The sequence below is a fragment of the Tachyglossus aculeatus genome, chromosome 7 (genome assembly GCF_015852505.1).
Source record: "Tachyglossus aculeatus isolate mTacAcu1 chromosome 7, mTacAcu1.pri, whole genome shotgun sequence".
NCBI classification, from domain to species: domain Eukaryota; kingdom Metazoa; phylum Chordata; class Mammalia; order Monotremata; family Tachyglossidae; genus Tachyglossus; species Tachyglossus aculeatus.
The window spans coordinates 46,871,131-46,890,507 of NC_052072.1; the positions used below are offsets into that span (position 1 = coordinate 46,871,131).

General features: G+C 43.4%; 1 protein-coding gene across 2 annotated transcripts in view; it reads left to right on the forward strand.

Annotated features, from left to right (window-relative positions):
- Positions 1 to 19,142, forward strand: part of TRPM2 (transient receptor potential cation channel subfamily M member 2) — a 54,784-nt gene extending 35,642 nt beyond the window's left edge. For both annotated transcript variants that reach the window (XM_038749031.1, XM_038749032.1), the window contains 15 exons: positions 585 to 717; positions 987 to 1,158; positions 1,464 to 1,647; positions 3,113 to 3,294; positions 5,117 to 5,249; positions 6,737 to 6,824; positions 8,177 to 8,264; positions 9,736 to 9,887; positions 11,168 to 11,244; positions 12,226 to 12,327; positions 12,845 to 12,931; positions 15,585 to 15,690; positions 17,043 to 17,144; positions 17,628 to 17,744; positions 18,530 to 19,142. In XM_038749031.1, coding sequence (XP_038604959.1) covers positions 585 to 717; positions 987 to 1,158; positions 1,464 to 1,647; positions 3,113 to 3,294; positions 5,117 to 5,249; positions 6,737 to 6,824; positions 8,177 to 8,264; positions 9,736 to 9,887; positions 11,168 to 11,244; positions 12,226 to 12,327; positions 12,845 to 12,931; positions 15,585 to 15,690; positions 17,043 to 17,144; positions 17,628 to 17,744; positions 18,530 to 18,655 — 1,849 coding nt within the window. In that variant the 3' untranslated portion in view covers positions 18,656 to 19,142. The remainder of the gene's footprint in view (positions 1 to 584; positions 718 to 986; positions 1,159 to 1,463; positions 1,648 to 3,112; positions 3,295 to 5,116; positions 5,250 to 6,736; positions 6,825 to 8,176; positions 8,265 to 9,735; positions 9,888 to 11,167; positions 11,245 to 12,225; positions 12,328 to 12,844; positions 12,932 to 15,584; positions 15,691 to 17,042; positions 17,145 to 17,627; positions 17,745 to 18,529) is intronic.
- The last annotated feature ends 235 nt before the right edge of the window (positions 19,143 to 19,377 follow it).

Consider the following 19,377-nt stretch of genomic DNA (forward strand, 5'->3'; position numbering starts at 1 on the left):
CTTCTCCCTCCCTTCTGCTGTTTATCTTTTGGTGAACACTTCACAGCTTGGTTCATTTCTCCCCCAGAAGATGGGTAAAGGAAGGAGAAGCTTTAGTTAGCCCATTTTACTATTCATTCACATTCCCAGTGGAAGACCTAGGTGGGAAAATGGAGACTTTTAGCTAAAAGGAGAACTTTTTGGATTAGATTGATGCATTTTATTTATTCAGGCTGTCCCTGCCCCCAGTTAGCATAATTAGAAGATGGCTTGTCATCTCCAAGCTTTCTCTACTGAGGCAGTCTGTGAGCTTTTCAGAACCAAGGCACTCAGGTACAGCTGCTGCTGCTTCTTCCCTTCAGGAGCCAAACTGTACCTCAGTGAGAAATCATTTCAGGTCCACAAAAATTCTCTTCCCTAACCCTCTCGAGTGTCTGTTATTGTTAAATATGTCCCTTAACGCTTATTACTAAATTTAATCTGGAACAGCACTTTCAACTCATCAACTGAAATTTTTAAATCCTCCCTATTTGTTGAAATGCCCAATTTAATCCACTAGTGAAAGAAATGAATGGGTGCATTCTGTCTTTCTCCCCGCTGACCAGGCTAATTCCTGCTGCTTTATATCCGGGACGGATCATACTGTCTCTGGATTTTATTATGTTCTGCCTTCGGCTGATGCACATTTTTACAGTTAGTAAAACACTGGGGCCCAAGATCATCATCGTGAAGAGAATGGTGAGAGTGCATGAAGGGTGCATGAGGGCCGTCTGGGGGTTTCTGCTTGGTGTGAGGATGTCCTTCCTGTTAGCCAGAACCTTCGAGGCCTGCTTTTGGCCTGCCCTTGGTTCTAGTGGTCATGATGGCATGTACTTCTTGGGCGAATGCCTTTAGTTCTTCGGGTGGCCCGGAGCCTGAGAACAGGGAGACTTAGTTCCCTGCTCTGGTTTCCTAACCAGTTTAGGCAGAGGAGCAGGGTAACACTGGTTCCTTTCCTGTCTCTGCAGATGAAAGATGTCTTCTTCTTCCTTTTCTTGCTGGCTGTTTGGGTGGTGTCCTTTGGGGTGGCCAAACAGGCCATTCTGATCCACAATGAAAATCGAGTGGACTGGATCTTCCGGGGTGTGGTCTACCACTCTTACCTCACCATCTTCGGACAGATCCCCACCTACATTGATGGTATGGAATCTAGAGTTCTCGCAAATTGTACCCAAACAAATGAGGCCAGACCCATCACGCCTTAGCCCCGTTGCCACTTGTGATTATTTGAAAATGGCCTTGGGTGTATTGTTTTCCCATCATGGGATGGTCTCAGAGGTAGAACATAGCATTTTTATTTTAACTTTCCCTGGGCCTTGAGTTTATAGCAAGAGTCAGTGGGACTCCATGTGTGGGTCAGGCCCTGTGATGTACCTGTGACTGGCAGGCTAATCTCAGTGGGAGCGAGAAATTGAAAGAAAACAGAAATTGGTCTTTTAATCCAGGAGTGAACTTCAACCCTGAGCAGTGCAGTCCTAATGGAACAGACCCCAAAAAGCCGAAGTGTCCTGAGAACAATGAAGCCAGCAGTGAGCCCATCTTCCCTGAATGGCTTACTGTCATCTTACTGTGCTTGTACCTGCTCTTTACCAACATTCTGCTCCTCAACCTGCTCATAGCCATGTTCAAGTGAGTCAACTCAGCACTTATTTTCCCTTTGGAGGGATGTGTGGCTCCAGGGAGAAGCCCCTGGGTATGCTTCATTTGGAAAGGAAGGTGATTGGTGGGTTGAGATTGTCTCTAGGTCTGCATCTGGTTGCCTGTGAGAGATGTATATTTAGATATTTCCACAAGTCACAGTTTCCTGCTGCCTATAGGGGCTAAGTCCCATTGGTTTTTATGGATTTATTAGAGAGAGCATGTGTGTGTGAGAGAGAGAGAGAGAGAGAATGAATGGCTCCTGTTTACTTACTAACAGAGCATGGCCTGAGAATCATAAGTACTTGGTTCTAATCCAGCTCTGCCACTTGCCTGATGTGTGCCTTTGGGCAAGTCACTTAACTTCTCTGTGCCTCAGTTACCTCATCTATAAAATGGGGATTTAGAGTGTGAGCCCCATGTAGGACAGGGACTGTGTCTAATCTGATTAGCTTGTATCTACCTCAGTGCTTAGAATGGTGTTTCGCGCATAGTAAGTGCTTAACAAGTACCATAATTATCAACACAGATTGAGGAGAAGCCCCTTCGACTCAGTCATTTCGTTAAGCCTACATTTTGATCAGTATCTAAATCTCAGTAATATTATTGAACCTGATAGGCCCAACCAAGAAAGCCAATTTTGGGGGTTCCTGCAGTTTCTGAATTTTGGATTATTATTATTTTTTAATGAAAAAAGGAAAGTTGAAAATTCCTTTGCTACCCCGCAGTAGTAGCACAAACAAAGCCCCCAGGCAAGTCGCAGCTAAGCAGTAATGCTACTTTTGATCCTGGGAGACAGTGTGGGGAGTAGATGGATCAGGAGAACTAGCTATTAAGTCTTGAATTTTGAGAGGCAAGTACCTTAAGTTCTCTGACAGTCCTGGTTTCCTTTAGTGCTTTTAAAACATTCCTAATTTAAAAACTCCATAATTTAAATCCTGTTTATTCCTACAGGTAGGATTGGAGGCACAAATGAAGCAATGGTCTATATTTTTCAGACTTCAAATACCACTATCGGTTAGGGCTTTTTCTGAAAAGTATTCTCAGGTCTGTACTACAAAGTACTTCAAAGCCAGTGTTATCTAGTACTAGTGTCTAGAGTCCTAGGTGTAAAAATCCAGTCTTAACTAAGGTGGTCTTGGGCTCCCATGGCAGCTGAGGATACAAACTTTGTTTCATTGCTCCAAATCCACCCAATTAAACCTGCAGCATCTGAGATGCAATAGGATACTGGCTGTTTGCTGGTTTCCTCAAGTCTGATCCCCTCTCCCTCATTTCATCCTAGATTCACTGGAGGAGGGGCAGGCTGTCTACATCTACTACTGCCTGAGCATTTAGGTGTCATAAGGATGTCCAGAGTCAAAGACAGAGAAAGACCGGGAAGGGTTTCTGTTGAGGTCTGTAGGAAACAAGCACTAAATAAATTCTTTGCTCTCTGCCTTTTTTTTCTTACCAGCTACACATTTCAGCAGGTCCAAGAACACACTGACCAGATCTGGAAGTTTCAGCGTCACGACCTTATTGAGGAATACCATGGCCGTCCCCCTGCCCCTCCGCCTTTCATCCTCTTTAACCATCTCCAGCTGTTCATTAAGCGGGTCATCCTTCGGAAACCAGCCAAGCGCCACAAGCAACTTAGTAAGAAACCCCAAGTTGGGATTTTAGGCGAGGACGCATCCAAGAAGGGTTCCCACCATCCCTTAATCCCTTTAGGATTTTCTGGGATACCTGATAATGGGGGTTTCTCCAGCGTCTCCTTGGCTGGGACCTGCCCCTAGGGGCAGTGGGATTTGGGAGCCCTTGATCTACAGCAAATTATTTTCATTTTGCTCCACCAATCTAAGTCATTTTCCTGCTGCCCCATTGTTTTGTTTCATTTAAGACTGGACAAATCATCAGGCCTGCCCTGTAGGACCAAGGCCCATAGATCACACTTTTCCATGATGCCGGAGAATTCCTACAAAGCCCTGTGTGTTGTGGAAATGGTAGTGGGGTTGAACCCTGTTAGCTCTATCGACTTGGGTTTGGGAAAAGTAAACCCAGAGAGGGGAGAGGAGACGGAATTGAAAACTAGGATAATAATAATAATGACATTTATTAACTGCTTACTATGTACAAAGTACTGTTCTAAGTGCTGGGGAGGTTACAAGGTGATCAAGTTGTCCCACGGGGGGCTCACATTCTTAATCCCCATTTTACAGATGAGGGAACTGCGGCACCGAGAAGTGAAGTGACTTGCCCAAAGTCAAACAGCTGGCAATTGGCAGAGCCAGGATTTGAACCCATGACCTCTGACTCCAAAGTCCGTGCTCTTTCCACTGAGCCATGCTGAGCCGTGGAATGAGGATGGAGGAGGACAGTAGGAGGAGTGATGGGGAATAGGGTTGGCTGAAAGGATTCTCAGGAATCTGGAGGCCCCAAAAATCTTGTGACAGTTGAGAAGAGAGGAATCCACTGAGGAACATAGTAAAAGTAGAATCAGGATGATCTGGGAGAAGAGGAGGAGGAGAAAGAGAGCAGCAGATTATTTTTCTGGAGGAGGCAAGCAGTGATTTGGGAATACAAGGCAGGAGGGGAAATGGAAAGTGGAAGTGGCAACCACTTTGCCCCAACCCCTCGACTCTTCTATTTGCTACTTAGGAAACTGTCTTCTGTCAATGCGTATCGGGATAGAATGTGATGAGGTGTGGAAAGAAACAGTTGTATGTGCACAATCTCTGAATTTTACCATGCTTCCTTAATCAGAGGCTGTTCAAAAATGCACACCGTACGAGAACTGAGAGTATTTCTTGCTCTCTGGGACAATCTCTACTCCTCCAGTGGATTCTCTCTACCCTACTCATTTCAGTTCTCCAACCACAGTTCCAAAGAAAACCAGTAAATAGAATTCACTATTGCAGTAAGTTCAAGAGGTTGAATCACCCAAAATGAAGAGTCAAAGTTAGGGTTATAGAGGGCAAATGTTAGGGTGTTAGATCAGTAATCATCATCAATAGTATTTTAGTGCTTACTATCAATCGTATTTTTTAAGCACTTACTATGTGCAGAGTGCTGTACCAAGCACTTGGGGAGTATACTATATCAGAGTATATCCCTAAAGATCACTAATCATCATCAATAGTATTTTAGTGCTTACTATCAATTGTATTTTGTTAAGCACTTACTATGAGCAGAGCACTGTACTAAGCACTTGGGGGAGTATACTACATCAGAGTATATCTCTAAATATGAGGATGAACACCTAGGAGGATTTCCATTACACCCAGGGTGTCTTGTTACCCTGTCAGAACACTAGGCTGGATGGACCTGTGGTCTGATTCAATAATGGCTTTACTTATGTTTTTATTGATGGGATTATCATCGGATGAAGATGGGTACCTGGAGTGGGAAATAACAGGTTGTCCAAATGAACTCTTCCTCTTGTATTCAAATATTTTTTTGCCTTTTTTTTCCCTCCCAGAAAAAAAGCTGGAGAAGAATGAGGAAGCGGCTCTTCTTTCCTGGGAAATCTACTTGAAGGAGAATTACCTTCAGAACCAACAATACCAGCTGAAGCAGAGGGCCGAGCAGAAGATCCAGGACATTGGCGATAAGTGAGTATCCCATTCTAGAACCTGTGATCATCCCATATTCTTCAGCAAGTCTGAGAATCTTGGTAATCTCTCAATTTTAATTGGGAAGACCCCCAGATGTTCAAGTTGTGAGTTAGGTTGTTCAATCAAATATATTTATTGAGCACTTACTGTGTGCTGAGCTCTGTACTAACTGCTTGGGAAAGTAGAGAAGCAGCATGGCTTAATGGAAAGAGCATGGGCTTGGGAGTCAGAGGTCATGGGTTCTAATCCTAGCTCCGCCACTTGTCAGCTGAGTGACTTTGGGCAAGTCACTTATCTTCTCTGTGCCTGTTACCTCATCTGTAAAATGAGGATTTAAGACTGAGCTCCACATGGGACAACCTGATAACCTTGTATCTATGACTGGGCTGAGTACTGTTCTAAGTCCTTAGTAAGCACTTAACAAATACCAGCACTTAGAACAGTCCAGTGCCTAGAACAGTGCTTGGTACATAGTAAGCGCTTAATAAATACCATTATTATTATTAAAAGTATAATTCATTCATTCATTCAATCATATTTGAGTGCTTTCTGTGTGCAGAGCACTCTACTAAGCGCTTGGGAAGTACAAATCAGCAACACATAGAGACAGTCCCTACCCAACAATGGGCTCACAGTCTAGAAGGGGGAGACAGACAACAAGACAAAACATGTAGACAGGTGTCAAAATCGTCAGAACAAATAGAATTAAAGCTATAGGCACGTCATTAAAAAAATAAATAGAATAGTAGATATGTACAAGTTAAATAGAGTAATCTGTACAAATATATATACAGGTGCTGTGGGGAGGGGAAGGAAGAACAGTAGTCATCATTTTGTGTCAGATCATACATCCTTGGTTCAGCGTACCACAACACTCACCTTCATCTGGCACCTTCTCAGCAAATTGGATGAAGAGGCATGGATTAGTGGATTGAGCACAGGCCTGGGCGTCAGAAGGACCTAGGTTCTAATCTCAACTGCCACATATCTGCTGTTCGACCTTGCGGAAATCACTTCAATTCTCCGGGCCTCAGTTACTTCATCTGGAAAATGGAGATCAAGACTGTGAGACCTATAAGGGACAGGGACTCTGTCCAACCCAATTTCCTTGTATCTACCCCAGCGCTTAGTACAGTGCCTGGCACATAGTAAGCGTTTAATACCACAATTATTATTGTAATACATTCTTGTTTATTAAGGACACTTTAAAGAACTACAAGTGAGGAAAAATAAAAAAAGGCTTGAGTAAATAATTTTACTTCATACTTATTTGAAATAAACCTTTAAAAGCCTTTTAGAGAAATGACTATAATCTTAGGTGAGTTTTCCCTTTTTGAATTTTATTGTTCCTGAAACAAAATCTAGCCTATCAAATGAAATAGGCTCAAATCCAGAAGAGTGACAGCCTTGCCAACTGAACTTTTATTTCCCCAAATCCTTCATTCTCTAAACCTGGCTCTTGGTCTTTCAATTCTTTGTCTCAGAGTTGACGTAATGGTGGATCTGTTAGACTTGGATAGACTGAAAAGGACGGGATCCGTGGAGCAGAGACTGACGTATCTGGAAGACCAGGTAGGTTAGAGGTCGGATGGATACATAGACAGTCTTCTTGGCATTTTTATGAAATAGGTATAAATTTAAGAAATGAATTTATCCTTGCCAATGGCTAGATGAATAATTAGGAAGCTATGATGGCATATTAGTAAATAGTCTGAAATTGCCGGATGCCAAAATCAATGGGGATTCAATATCTGTTCTCCTTCCTACTTAGACTGTGACTCATAATAGGACAAGGACTCTGTACCACCTGATTATGTATCTACCCCAGTGCTTAGAACATAGTACATGCTTAACAAATGCCATAATTATTATTATAATCACTATAATTTTAACATCCAAGGCAACAGTTTTCAATTTTCCAAGGAAATTAACCGTCCAAAATTTTCTAGCTGAGACACCAGTATCCAATTCTAAGAAACACTCATCAAAGTTATCTTCTAGCAGACCATTACTCTCAGACCTCATCTGATTCCATTCCTCCAGAGTAGGTCTGAACAGGAAGGTAGTTTGTACTTTAAAGGACAGAAGATTGTTCTAACTGCTTTCTTGGAGCTGAAAGATCAGTAAGATACCGGCCTCTCCTCAGGATGCTTTGGCGTCTGTGGGAAAAGCGTATTTAAATGATCTCCTCATCAGCTGGGGGTCACTTCTTGGCTGTCTAGGCAAAAAGCAACACTCTGTTAAGGCACTAATCCAGAGGGTTTAGGGAATGGTGTTTTTCAGTAACTCTAATCCTCAGAGTGCTGACTTTAATAGTCATCAAAATACTGTGCAAAATCATTATCAAGCCAGTCAGTTCATCTTGGAAACTCAGAAAGGGGTAAGGGAATGCTTTCCACTCAAATTCACTTCCAGGTTACAGATTTCATCTTTCCCAGAACTTTGAAAATAATGGAAAAACAGAGTTGTTACGTGAAATTATTTTCTCTGTGGTCTTGGGAAGATTGTCCTCACATAACAAATTCTTTCTGACAGATCTAATGTGGTTTGGAAATTAGAAGTGGTCTCTTGTCTGATAAGTGCACATGAGGTCTGAGGGATGATTTTGCTAATATTACAAGAAAACAGTCTCCTAGACAATGGTAATAATATGCTCAACTCCAGTAATATCACTGGGGGTGGCTGTCTTTCAGTAATAAACCAAACTGTACCCAAATTCAGTGTTTTAAAAACAATTAAAATATTGGGCTGAATAGAATAGGCTGACTTTCATTTTGGAAATACGAACTGGGTAAATAAACCAAAATGTGTTTTAAAAGGTGCTTACCTCAGTTAATGCTTTGTTTCCTCCTAATCTGGATCAAAACAGAAACCATGGGGAGAGGAGGACTTTTAATGGAGTGTCTTTGAAATGTTTTGAATAGATGTGCCAGTCAGCCAAGGCCTTAAACTGGATTGTCAGAGCACTGAGAGAGAGTGGTTTGGGTTCGGAGGAGAGCATTCCTGTTTTGGGTAAGTTGAGACATTTCACTTGATTTGCATATAGAATTATGAATGTGACGCTTGGTGCAAGGAAACTGTTCAGACAGAAAAAAGATGCAGGGAGGTATGGGCTAATGAGGAAAGGTTTATTTGTGGCAGAGGCAATAGAAGGGTGATAGGAAAAGAGAAGAGCTTGAGTAAGAGATAAAGCAAGTAAAGTAGACTGTTGAAGTAAACACCAGAATGACCAACTGAAACTGACTTTTGCCAAACTAGTGTCACAAGAAAAGAATAATTTCCTAAACCTTACAGCCAGAGAATAGAAAATTGTAGTGCTCCTTGGGGGATCAAACTGGGACCAGCCTATATTCAGACTCTGGGCTCTCACCCAGATTGTTTTTGGGTGCTCTTACGGCCAAACATTCATTTTTTAAACTTAGCTCTATACTACTTATTGGGGGAAAAAAGTATTCATTTGAATTATACTGTGTTCTGCCTTAAAATATAAAACTATTACTATTTTGTTAGAACAAGAACATCACTTACAATTGAAGTCTAATAAATCACTGTTACAGCACTTATTATTCTTATACCTCCTTGCTCTGGGCTGGAAGGTGTGCTCTGAAGTATCCTGCAAGAGGTTAAATGGTTACAGAGCAACAAGGCCACTGGAAACATCAGTTATTTTTCTCCCCACCTCCTCCTTGACCCAAGCAACTGTCTAGCATGGCCATGTACTTGACATATCTGCTTTGGAGCTATGCTTTTATTTTTCCCTCAAGAGAACAGGTGTACACGGACACTTGAGTGCACCAGTCCTCCTGTCAGTTGCCCGATGGCCAGTTCAGGCCTGCCTCCTTCAGGAGAGATATCCAGAAAGGCAAAAACTCAACTTACCAGGGAAATGTTTTTCTGACCCTTAAGTGAATTCTTCTGGTCCTGGAGATCCCTGGTCCATAGTTCCATACTTGTAGATGCTTGTCTACCGTCGGATGAGAAGTGGTGAAGGATTCTGGGATTTACTGGGAGAATGACTGGAATAGATTCTGAAGCCAAACACATGCTGGAAACAGTGTTACCTAGTCGGAAAGAGGATGAGGCATGGGACCTGGGTTCTAATTTTGGCTCTGCTGTGTGACTTTAACTTCTCTGTGCTTGTTTCCTCATCTGAAGTATGAGGGGAAAAATATCTGCTCTCCTTCCTCTTTTTAAATGGTGAGTCCTGTATGGGACAGAGACTGTGTCCAATTTGATTATCTTTTATCTATCCCAGAATTTACTACAGTACTTGGCACCTAGCTTAGCGGGTACAATAAAAATAGCATTGTGAGTATGACAATAGGGAACAGAAGCATTGATTGGGAGTAAATTCAACCATGTCTTCGTTGACACTTCTCAAAGCTTGCAGGCTTGGCTTCTGAAATTTTTTTATTTTAATTGGTCCTGATGGGATTTTAGATGGTTTGTGCTGCATCTGCTTGTGGGTATGTGTGTATTTTAGCATCTAGGAAAGCCACTGAAGTGAAGGAATTTGATTTGGGCAATAAGCATGAAGTCATAGAAGATTTCTACCATGTGAATGCCCGCCATTTTCTCTACCCCAACTCCACTGTTATGCGCTTTCCTGTGCCCAATGAAAAGGTGCCCTGGGAGGTAAGGACTCTTTGCTTCTGAGAGACAAATCAAAATAACAATAGTCAATTTTCTTCTGGCAGAAGAGAAACCTGGGATTGGGATTGAGAAGCAGCGTGGCTCAGTGGAAAGAGCCCGGGCTTTGGAGTCAGAGGTCATGGGTTCAAATCCCAGCTCTGCCACTTAGCTGTGTGACTTTAGGCAAGTCACTTAACTTCTTTGGGTCTGTTACCTCAGCTGTAAAATGGGGATTAAGACTGTGAGCCCCTCATAGGACAACCTGATCACCTTGTAACCTCCCCAGCTCTTAGAACAGTGTTTTGTACATAGTGAGTGCTTAATAAATGCCATCATTATTATTATATATGACTAATGAAGTCTGGAGTGCATTTCAGGGTTGCAACCCTCCTCATACTCTCAAACAACAGGAGCTAATAATTCATTTCCAAGAATGCTCAGAAGTCACCACGCTGCCACCCAAATCTTTATACCAGGAACTAAATCCTTGAGAGAAAAAGGAACTCCAGTAGCTACCTGGATATTCTGAGAAACAGATTCTTCCAGTTGTCACAAAAAATCTTTACAATTCATGGCTGATACCCAAAATATAATGAATGCCCAGTTAATAACACAGATTTTATAATATGTGGTTCTTTAAGCCTTTGGAGAATAACCTTTTAGGAGAGGGCACAAGCTGAGCCTTTTTAGCAGGTTTTATGTTGTGTTGAGCATAGTGCTGTGTGCGGGTGGGCACTTTGTGCAGTCAGTTGTGTAACAGGGATTGTGTTCTTGATAGACTTCTTTCTAAGGACAACTCTTAGTCCTCGCCCCATGTCTGATGCATGTTCCATGTGCACAACTGTTTATTCCAGCACTGTCACATTCAATCCTCATTCTGCCAGTGTGTTTTATATCTGAAAATACAGGGGAACAGTATGCATTATGTCAGAACCAACTGCTTTGGAAAATGTATGATATGTCTGGCTGCAGCAGCCTATAGTTACAACTTATATTTTGGATCTTGAGTTCTGTTGTCATAGCCCTACCAAAATTTACCAAAGTCATGGTTTCAGTCTCCTTCCCCAGCAAAATCAAGTGATTTGAGTTCTTCCTTTTCTCCCATTCATCCTTGAATAAAGAAGTCACCTAGGGAAGTTGATACAAAGTTTGGAAGCTTGTAGAAGGGGGAGGTGGAGTAAAGTGGTCTGAATAATCCACCAGAGTGGATCATCAGCTCCTGGAGAGTCACAAATGGGCAGCATTTAGATCGCAAACCCTGACGAAGCTTTTGTACTTTTCAGAGGGAGTTTCAGATCTATGACCCACCCTTTTATACAGCTGAGAGGAAGGAGAAGGCCACTTCTGACCCTCTGGGCACGTGAGTATGAGACAAGTCCTCTTACTCCCGTCATCCATTGTCCCCGCTGTCTTTATGTGGCAGAGACTGTGTGCCTGAGCCCTTAAGGCAGTACCTGGACTCTGAAGTTTCTGACATTAGATTCTGGGTAGAACAGGTGAAAACTGCACTGCCCCACGTGGTGTGTGCCCTGGGCTCAATATTGCAACACAAAACCAACATCGGCCCACTGTTTTCTTTTCTAATATTGTTAATAGAACAGAACAAATACAAACGCTTTGGTCACGGTCAGCTAAACTAATAACTAGCACTGGGGAGGTTGTCCAGATGCAAGTGGTTCCTCAAACCAGCCACAGAATGGGACTACAATATCCCAAATACATGTGTGAGGGATGGCATCCTGTCACTGTCTCCCTTGAGCTGTGAGTGTTGAGTTTCTACATTGATACCATTTGGTTATATTTATAAGGCCAGAAGGCTATGGTTCATAGCAGTCATCACTGGGGTAGAATCTGTTAACATTTTTAAAATCACTAAATGTTTAAAAAAATGATTGCCTGATTCAAGATTAAGCCATTTGCCAAAAAATGGCAAGTGATGGATGATGAAACCCTGCCCTCTTTTGCCTAATCCTTTAGAGCTTTTCTCATTGCTAAATTCTGCCACTGCACTGCACCTATAGTTCTTAGATAGTAGGGGAACATTTAAGAAACTGTCCTCTAGTCTGTAAGTTCATTGTAGACAGGGAACATTTCTACCAACTTGGTTATATTGTACTCAGCCAAACGCGTAGTACAATGCTCTGCGCACAGTAAACACTCAATAAATATGATTCATTAATTGACTTGCCATCTCTCTGTCAGTTTTTCTGTCCAACATTTGTTTGCTGTCTTCACTGTAGCTCAGTGCCTCCTTTCCCTCCCTTTGCTGTCCGAATAGATTGGGGATTCTAATTGCAGCTCCTTCCAGCTCAGAGGCCAAGCCCTGTGTTCTGTTTTCCAGTTCCCTGGAGGCTCTTTCCCAGATTAACTATAACACTGTCGACGGACTGATAAACCGGCAGAGCTTCCATGGCCCCTATGTGGTCCAGGATGGACTTCCACTGTAAGTTCTGCTGGATTTCTAAGTTGACCTTTGAATTTCTCTGTTCTGCCCTCCTCTTTCCACACCCAGGCTTTGGGAGGGGACTTTATTCTGTTTTTACTCAGGAAATGCAGTCCAGAATGGGCTCTGAGCTTGCTTAGAGGAGTTTTTGGTTTCCATCTTGGTTTCCTACAGTGTTTCTGGACCAAGATGATCACTGCATCCATTCTGGGACTACATCTGCCAAAGACACTGGCCAGTCTAAGCTCCCCTCCCCACCCAACTTTTGAGAGACCACATCCCAGCCCCTTCCACCCGCGTTAGGCTGCTGATATTTAGGGATACGCTGCCCCTAACTTTCTTCCACTTTGCATGACAACTCCTCGGTTTCAGCCATAGATGATCCTCCCACCACGTCATTTCCCCAGATCTAGTCTTTGCTTGAATTACAGAAAAATCCCTTCTGCCCTAAGCGTCGGGAAATCGGTGGGCCCGGGGGGAGATCAACTGATGTGAGGGGTTCTCTTCTCTGAATAAGGAACCCAATGGGACGCACCGGGTTACGAGGCAGGGGAAGCCTCAGCTGCTTTGGACCAAATCATGCCCTGCACCCTGTTATAACACGGTAAGACTTTTGGGATCATACGTTATGATTCTTTTTATACCCCGTCCCTGACAACCTGGAAGCAGCTTAGCACAGTGGATAGAGCAGGGGTTTATCCACTGGGATACAGAAGGTCATAGGTTCTAATCCCCACTCCGCCACTTGTCTGCTGTGTGACCCTGGGCAAGTCATTTGACTTCTCTGAGCCTGTTACCTCATCTGTAAAATGGGGATTGAGACTGTGGGCCCCACATAGGATAGGGACTGTGTCCAGCCTGATTTGCTTATATCCACCTCAGCACTTAGTACAGTGCCCGGCCCATAGTAAGCACTTAAATACCATCATTATTATTATTATGAAAGAGATTATTATTATGAAAGACTCCTGCATTTTACAAACATGGAGGCCTGAGAATCAGGAAAGTCTTTTTGGACTCTTGAGTTCCTGAGTCCACAGTGAAACCACTGTACCTCCACTGGAGGGTAACCTCCTCCTCAGGAAATCCTAGCATCATATGGGATGTTTCTTTATCAGGTGAAGAAGGTGATTCTAAGCATAACCTATGGGTTGGAGCTCAGTCTTTAGCCAGCCATCAACGAGGAAAACCCTCAGAGGGCTATCGCTATGAATACTGTTGCTGGATACTGTTGGTATACCCTTTGAGGGAATGAGTGGAAAGAAGGAAGTGGCTGTAGCTTCCTGCAGTTTCCCTTGAGGTGAATGTCTCCAAGACATTTTGGGAAGTTGAATTAACTTGGAGCACAGGGAGTGATCACATCTTAGAAGCAGGCATGACCCCAGTTCTGGTGAAAACTTCAGCACATCAAAGGTTTAAAAAAAAAAAGGTACCACCATGCTGCTCTTTCTTTATCCCCTGGTCTTTCCTGCTTTGTTGCCCAGATATGCTGTCTCTACCCTCATGTTGGCCTGCTGAAATCGGACAGACTTGCTTCTCTAGAGAATGAAACGGGAGTTAGCTGAGGAAGGGGATTTTCCTCACAGTAGTCCCTAAGGCAGAGTCAGATTCAGTCTTTGTGAGAAGGGGGAACAAAGGGAGAAAAATATTATTGTAGGGAAGGGGGTACTTCTCCTCTGCTCCTGGGCCTTCCTTCCCGCTAGGCAGTGGTTGTGGTGTCAGGCCCAGGAAAGGTGAGCTAAGCCAGGAATACTTCCTCAGGCCACTGTGGAACAGAAGGGTGGGGCCCTGGAGGGGACAATTGGGTGTCCTTAACATTAGGCAATGAAGTTCAAGATCACCTTGTTTATGTAAGTATTAAATCGGTTTAATCTTGTGTCCTTTCTGTCAGAGCAAACTAGGGGCTAGAGTTGAGGTTTTCCTCTTGGCTGTAAGCTCCTTATAGGTAGGGGAATATGTCTAGCAACTCTGCTATATTGTAATAATAATAATGATGGCATTTATTAAGTACTTATTATGTGCAAAGCACTGTTCTAAGTGCTGGGGAGGTTACAAGGTGATCAGGTTGTCCCATGGGGGGCTCACAGTCTTAATCCCCATTTTACAGATGAGGTAACCGAGGCCCATAGAATTTAAGTGACTTGCCCAAAGTCACGCAGCTGACAATTGGCAGAGTTGGGATTTGAACCCATGACCTCTGACTCCAAAGCCCTGGCTCTTTCCACTGAGCCACGCTGCTTCTCTGGGCCTTAGTTACCTCATCTGTAAAATGAGGATTAAGAATGTGAGCCCCATGTGGGACAGGGACTGTGCCCAACATGATTGACTTGTACTTAGAACAGTGCTTGACACATAGTAAATGCTTAATAAGTACCATAATTATTACTCTCCCAAGTGCTTAGTGCAATGCCCTAAACAAAGCACTCCATAAATAACACTGATTGATTTTAGAAAGGCTTGGTGTGTGCCCTGGTGATCCCTCAATGTTCAGGCATTGTGGCAGACAAAGGAAGTTCCAAGAATCCCAGGAAAAAAAACAGGATCAGCACAGCAGCTAGTAGAGAAGAGAGAGACTTAGTTTCTCACCTCAAAGCAAAAGCAATTTTCTCTTTGTCACCTCTGCATGCTTCAGATCTCTGTTCCTCCACTCAAAGAACTTTTGGCTCCAGTGGAAGAGGTGTTTCCTGAGGAGTTGCTTCAGGTGAAAATCAGGCCCTAGGAACCTTTGAAAAAGATTGACAATCCCAAATTCAGTGCCTCGTATGGGGAAGTGGGGATTTGTTACTGATTTTCTGCCGCATGATCTGTACAACCATTTTTCCTTCCTGTATATACTCTATATAACTTTATATCTATGCCTTTCTTTTCAGCCAAGAATAGCAAATGTTTAACAACTTGTTTTTCCCATGTGAAAGATAAGGGATGTTTGGAAAACATTTCCTGTGGCTTTTGTTTTGGGTACAGTTTAATTTATTAAAGTTAAAATATTTTATTGGATTCTGTTTAAAAGAGAAGGAGAATTTCCAAAAGATGATAACGTGGACATTATTGTGGACAATAATTATTGTCCACAGTTAAAACCAGGGTGGGCAATTATTTTGGCTGGGGGACTGCTTTCCCAATTTGATAAGCCTGATAGGATAGGGAATGGAGACGGACAGACCTTTGTCAGGCAGAGAAGGGCTTTAAAGAAGATTCAGTGGCTGTACTTCTGCTTGAAATGGCACCCGAATAATCACCCATTTCTGTTTTTGCAGCTGGAGGAGGAATCTGGATGGAGCAATTTGTAGAAAAAGCATAAAGAAAATGCTGGAAATCTTGGTTGTCAAACATTCCCTGTCAGAACATTGGGCTTTGCCAGGGGTATGTGATCTGTCAAACTTCTGATGCCAAGGAAACTTTAACAAGTGACACGAACCCTCCAATTTTCTCAATGGGCTCATTGAGAACTTAGCTTCACGTGAAGGATAAAAATCCCTGACAGATACCTAACTCTACAATGCTTTTGCTAGTGAAGGGACTTCTTGCATTACGGGAAATGTTTGTGTTTTAACTTGTGCTACGGCAATACAGTCAGCCTTGGCATTAATTCTAGACTGTGAGCCCACTGTTGGGTAGGGACTGTCTCTATATGTTGCCAACTTGTACTTCCCAAGCTCTTAGTACAGTGCTCTGCACACAGTAAGTGCTCAATAAATACGATTGATTGATTGATAACGTGCTTAGCTAAAACTTTGAAACTTTACCATGGTTTTGGTCACTACAATCTCTTCCGGAAATCAGTTCCACTGCTCCACTAGACTTGGGAACATTTTTAATTATCTGAAAATAGGATTTTCACAACATAGGTGTTTTTAAGTGACGATGAAATCAAAGAGCGAGTAGATGTGGAGGAGAAGTGAAATTCTGTAAATATAAGGGATTTAACACAGCTCACAGTGATGCATCATCCATACTCTGGGGGAGAAGAGTGTTAAAATGTAGCCTTAGTCCACTTTCTGAAGATATCCCAGAACAGCCAGAGATTTTCCAGGCTGGCCAGAAAGGCTGTCTAGCAGGCCAGCCCCAATCTTATCTGTTGGGTGTAGAAGAGGAACAAACAGGGGGAGAGAACCACCCCCCATGAACTTATTCCACCCTGGGGCATGAACTGAGGGAATCCGGGCTAGTACTATTACGTGGAGACATTTAACTAAGGAAGAAATGGAGAAGCAGAGTGTCTTAGTAGATAAAGCATGGGCCTGGGAATCAGAAGGAGCTGGGTTCTAGTTCAAGTTGCTTAACTTCTCTGTGCCTCATTTACCTCATCTGTAAAATGGGGTTTGAGGCTGGGAGCCCCATGTGGGAAATGGACTTTGTCCAACCTGATTATTTTGTGCCAACTCAGCACTTAGAACAGGGCCTGGCACATAGTAACTCATACCACAAAAAAATTAATATTTTCAATACTGACTCACCCTTACTCTCTTAGTATTGGTTTTCTTAGTTTATAAATCTGCAGCCAATATGAGGGTACTAGACAACTCACAGTGATATTAAACCTCCTGATATACATATATATAGAGGAAGTTAAGTGATATCAGTCCTACTCTGACTAGCTGTTAGCATGGAAACTCTCTGTCTCGCTGCTTAAAACACTCTTTCCCCTAATTCTGTTAAGTTTATCTGACTTTTACTACTACAATAAATCCCCCTAACTTTTTTATCCTGTTCAGGGGTCCCTAGAACCTGGAGAGATGTTACCACGGAAGCTAAAGCGGATCCTAAGCCAAGAATTCTGGCAGTATTTTGAGAACCTCCTGAAGCAAGGTGCAGAGGTAGCCCAGCCAGCTGAACCTTTCACTGACTGACAAATCCAAATTTTCCATCCCTCTAGTGGGGCACTGCCTTTTCTGAGTCTGTGGGACAAAACATGCTGGGTCTGTATGTTCAGAAGGGATTTGGGAAGGGCAACAAGAGAACTTGTGGAGTTGGGAAAGTAAGTGTGGTTGCTAGCTAGGATTTTGGGGAGAAAACATATACTAAGTCCAGCAGGAAGAGCATCTTTTTTCTTTTTCCCAACTGTCAAGAAAGACAGGGCCTCTGTTCAAGCTAGTCCTGCCATTTTCCATGACTATAGAGCGTGAACCCCATAAACAAATTCTGCCCCTGCCTATCCCTAAGAGGCCACAGGAAAGGATGCTGAGGACACAAGTTGGCTACCCTAGTCCTTATTCTTTCTAGTGGCATGTTCTCTTTCATTTACCTAGAACTTGTCTCCACTTTCATCTCTCTTTCCTCCCTCCTCTTACCTCGGCCAGGTGTACAAAGGCTATGTGGACGATCCGAGGAACACAGACAATGCTTGGATCGAGACGGTCGCCATCAACGTTCACTTCGAAGACCAGAATGACCTGGAGTTGAAACGGCTGAATTCGGTGAGGGACGTGACCGTGGGCCATGAGAAGTACGGTTTGGCTTGGGGGTTTCATCCTAAAGAATGGGCAAGAGAGAGTCAGTAGGTGATCCACAGGAGGCAGACTGCTAAAGGTGTCCCCCCCAGGTGGGCTGGACTGAGGTTGGTCTTTTGGCTCCAGAACAACCATATTTCCTCCATTTATTCCTTATTTCTAACCACTCACAAAGGAGCAAAAAGAGAGGATTGAAGGTGATACTCAGAGGGTAGAAAAATGCAGAGAAAGAGAGAGAATGGAGAACATAAGGGCTGAATGGAGGAGAAAGCGGGAAGCTGCCTGGAGTTGGATGAATGTGAAGAGGGGAAAAAATAGAACAGGATAATATGTGTTTAATCCTTCAGCAAGATAATACTCACAAACTGCTAATGGTCAGTATTCCATTTGTCAGTCATAGAAGCAGTGTGGCCTAGTGGAAAGAGCACGGGCTTGAGAGTCAGAGGACATGGGTTCTCATCCTGGCTCCGCCACTTGTCTGCTGTGTGACATTGGGCAAGTTGCTTACCTTCTCTGTGCCTGTAACCTCATCTGTAAAATGAGAATTAAGACTGTGAGCCCCATGTGGGACAACCTGATTACCATATATCTACCCCACCGCTTAGAACAGTGTTTGGCACATAGTAAGCACTTAACAAATACCATCATCAGTTTGCAGGAGAAAGTTTAGTGCCTAATTTCTCCATAATAGGACATATTGGGACAAGGAAACCAGATCAGTTCAATAAAGTTTGGGACTTGTTTCCTTCCAGCATCTCCAAGGCTGTGACCCAGAGGTATCCATCAGATGGCAAGTGGTGGACAAGAGAATTCCACTTTACGCAAATCACAAAGAAATCCTTCAGAAGGCCTCTGCCCTGTTTGGGGCCTATTACTGAAGACTTGCCCCCCACCCCTGGCTCCAGGAGTCTCCAGTCTTTCGGAGCTGGAGGGGAGTCCTGTGTATTATTTATGACCAGAATTGAGCCGTCTGGTCCCTTCATTTCTGCTCACTGCCTAAGAAGAATTTACAGCAGAAAAACAAACTAGTCTCCCTAGGCCGAGGACTTGGCGGAACTATCGGACTCTGATTATCCTCATTATTTTCAATGGCTAGTGCTCAGATTGGGAAAGCGGTGCCGACGGCCCAAATGCAATGTTTTGCCTGGGGTCCCACCTTCTTCCACACACATTCCCATCCAAAGCCACACCCCCGGCTCCTCCCTGCTGCTTCTAAACCCAGAGATGCCACCAAACTGCCACAAAGCCTGAACTTGTGGCATTCAATGCGTGTCAAGAAATTGAAGTTTACCCTCACACTTGATACACCGGTTGATTTACTCCCAGAAAGCCTGAGAATCAGTCAATGGTATTTATTGAGCAGTTACTGTACGCAAAGCACTGTACTAAGTGTAAAAGTGTACACGTTCACTGCCCACAGTGAGCTTATGGTCTAGAGGGGGAGAAGCTGGAATTTGCTGCCTCTGCCCTCCTGCCACCGGTCCCACAGCAGCGGTTGCCCCTGTTTTTTTTTGTTTCTCAGATCCATGTTTTTCTGCTGTGCCCTTATCTGTGCTCCCCTCCCATAGCACATTACTTCCAGGCCAGGCCAGTTGCAAAG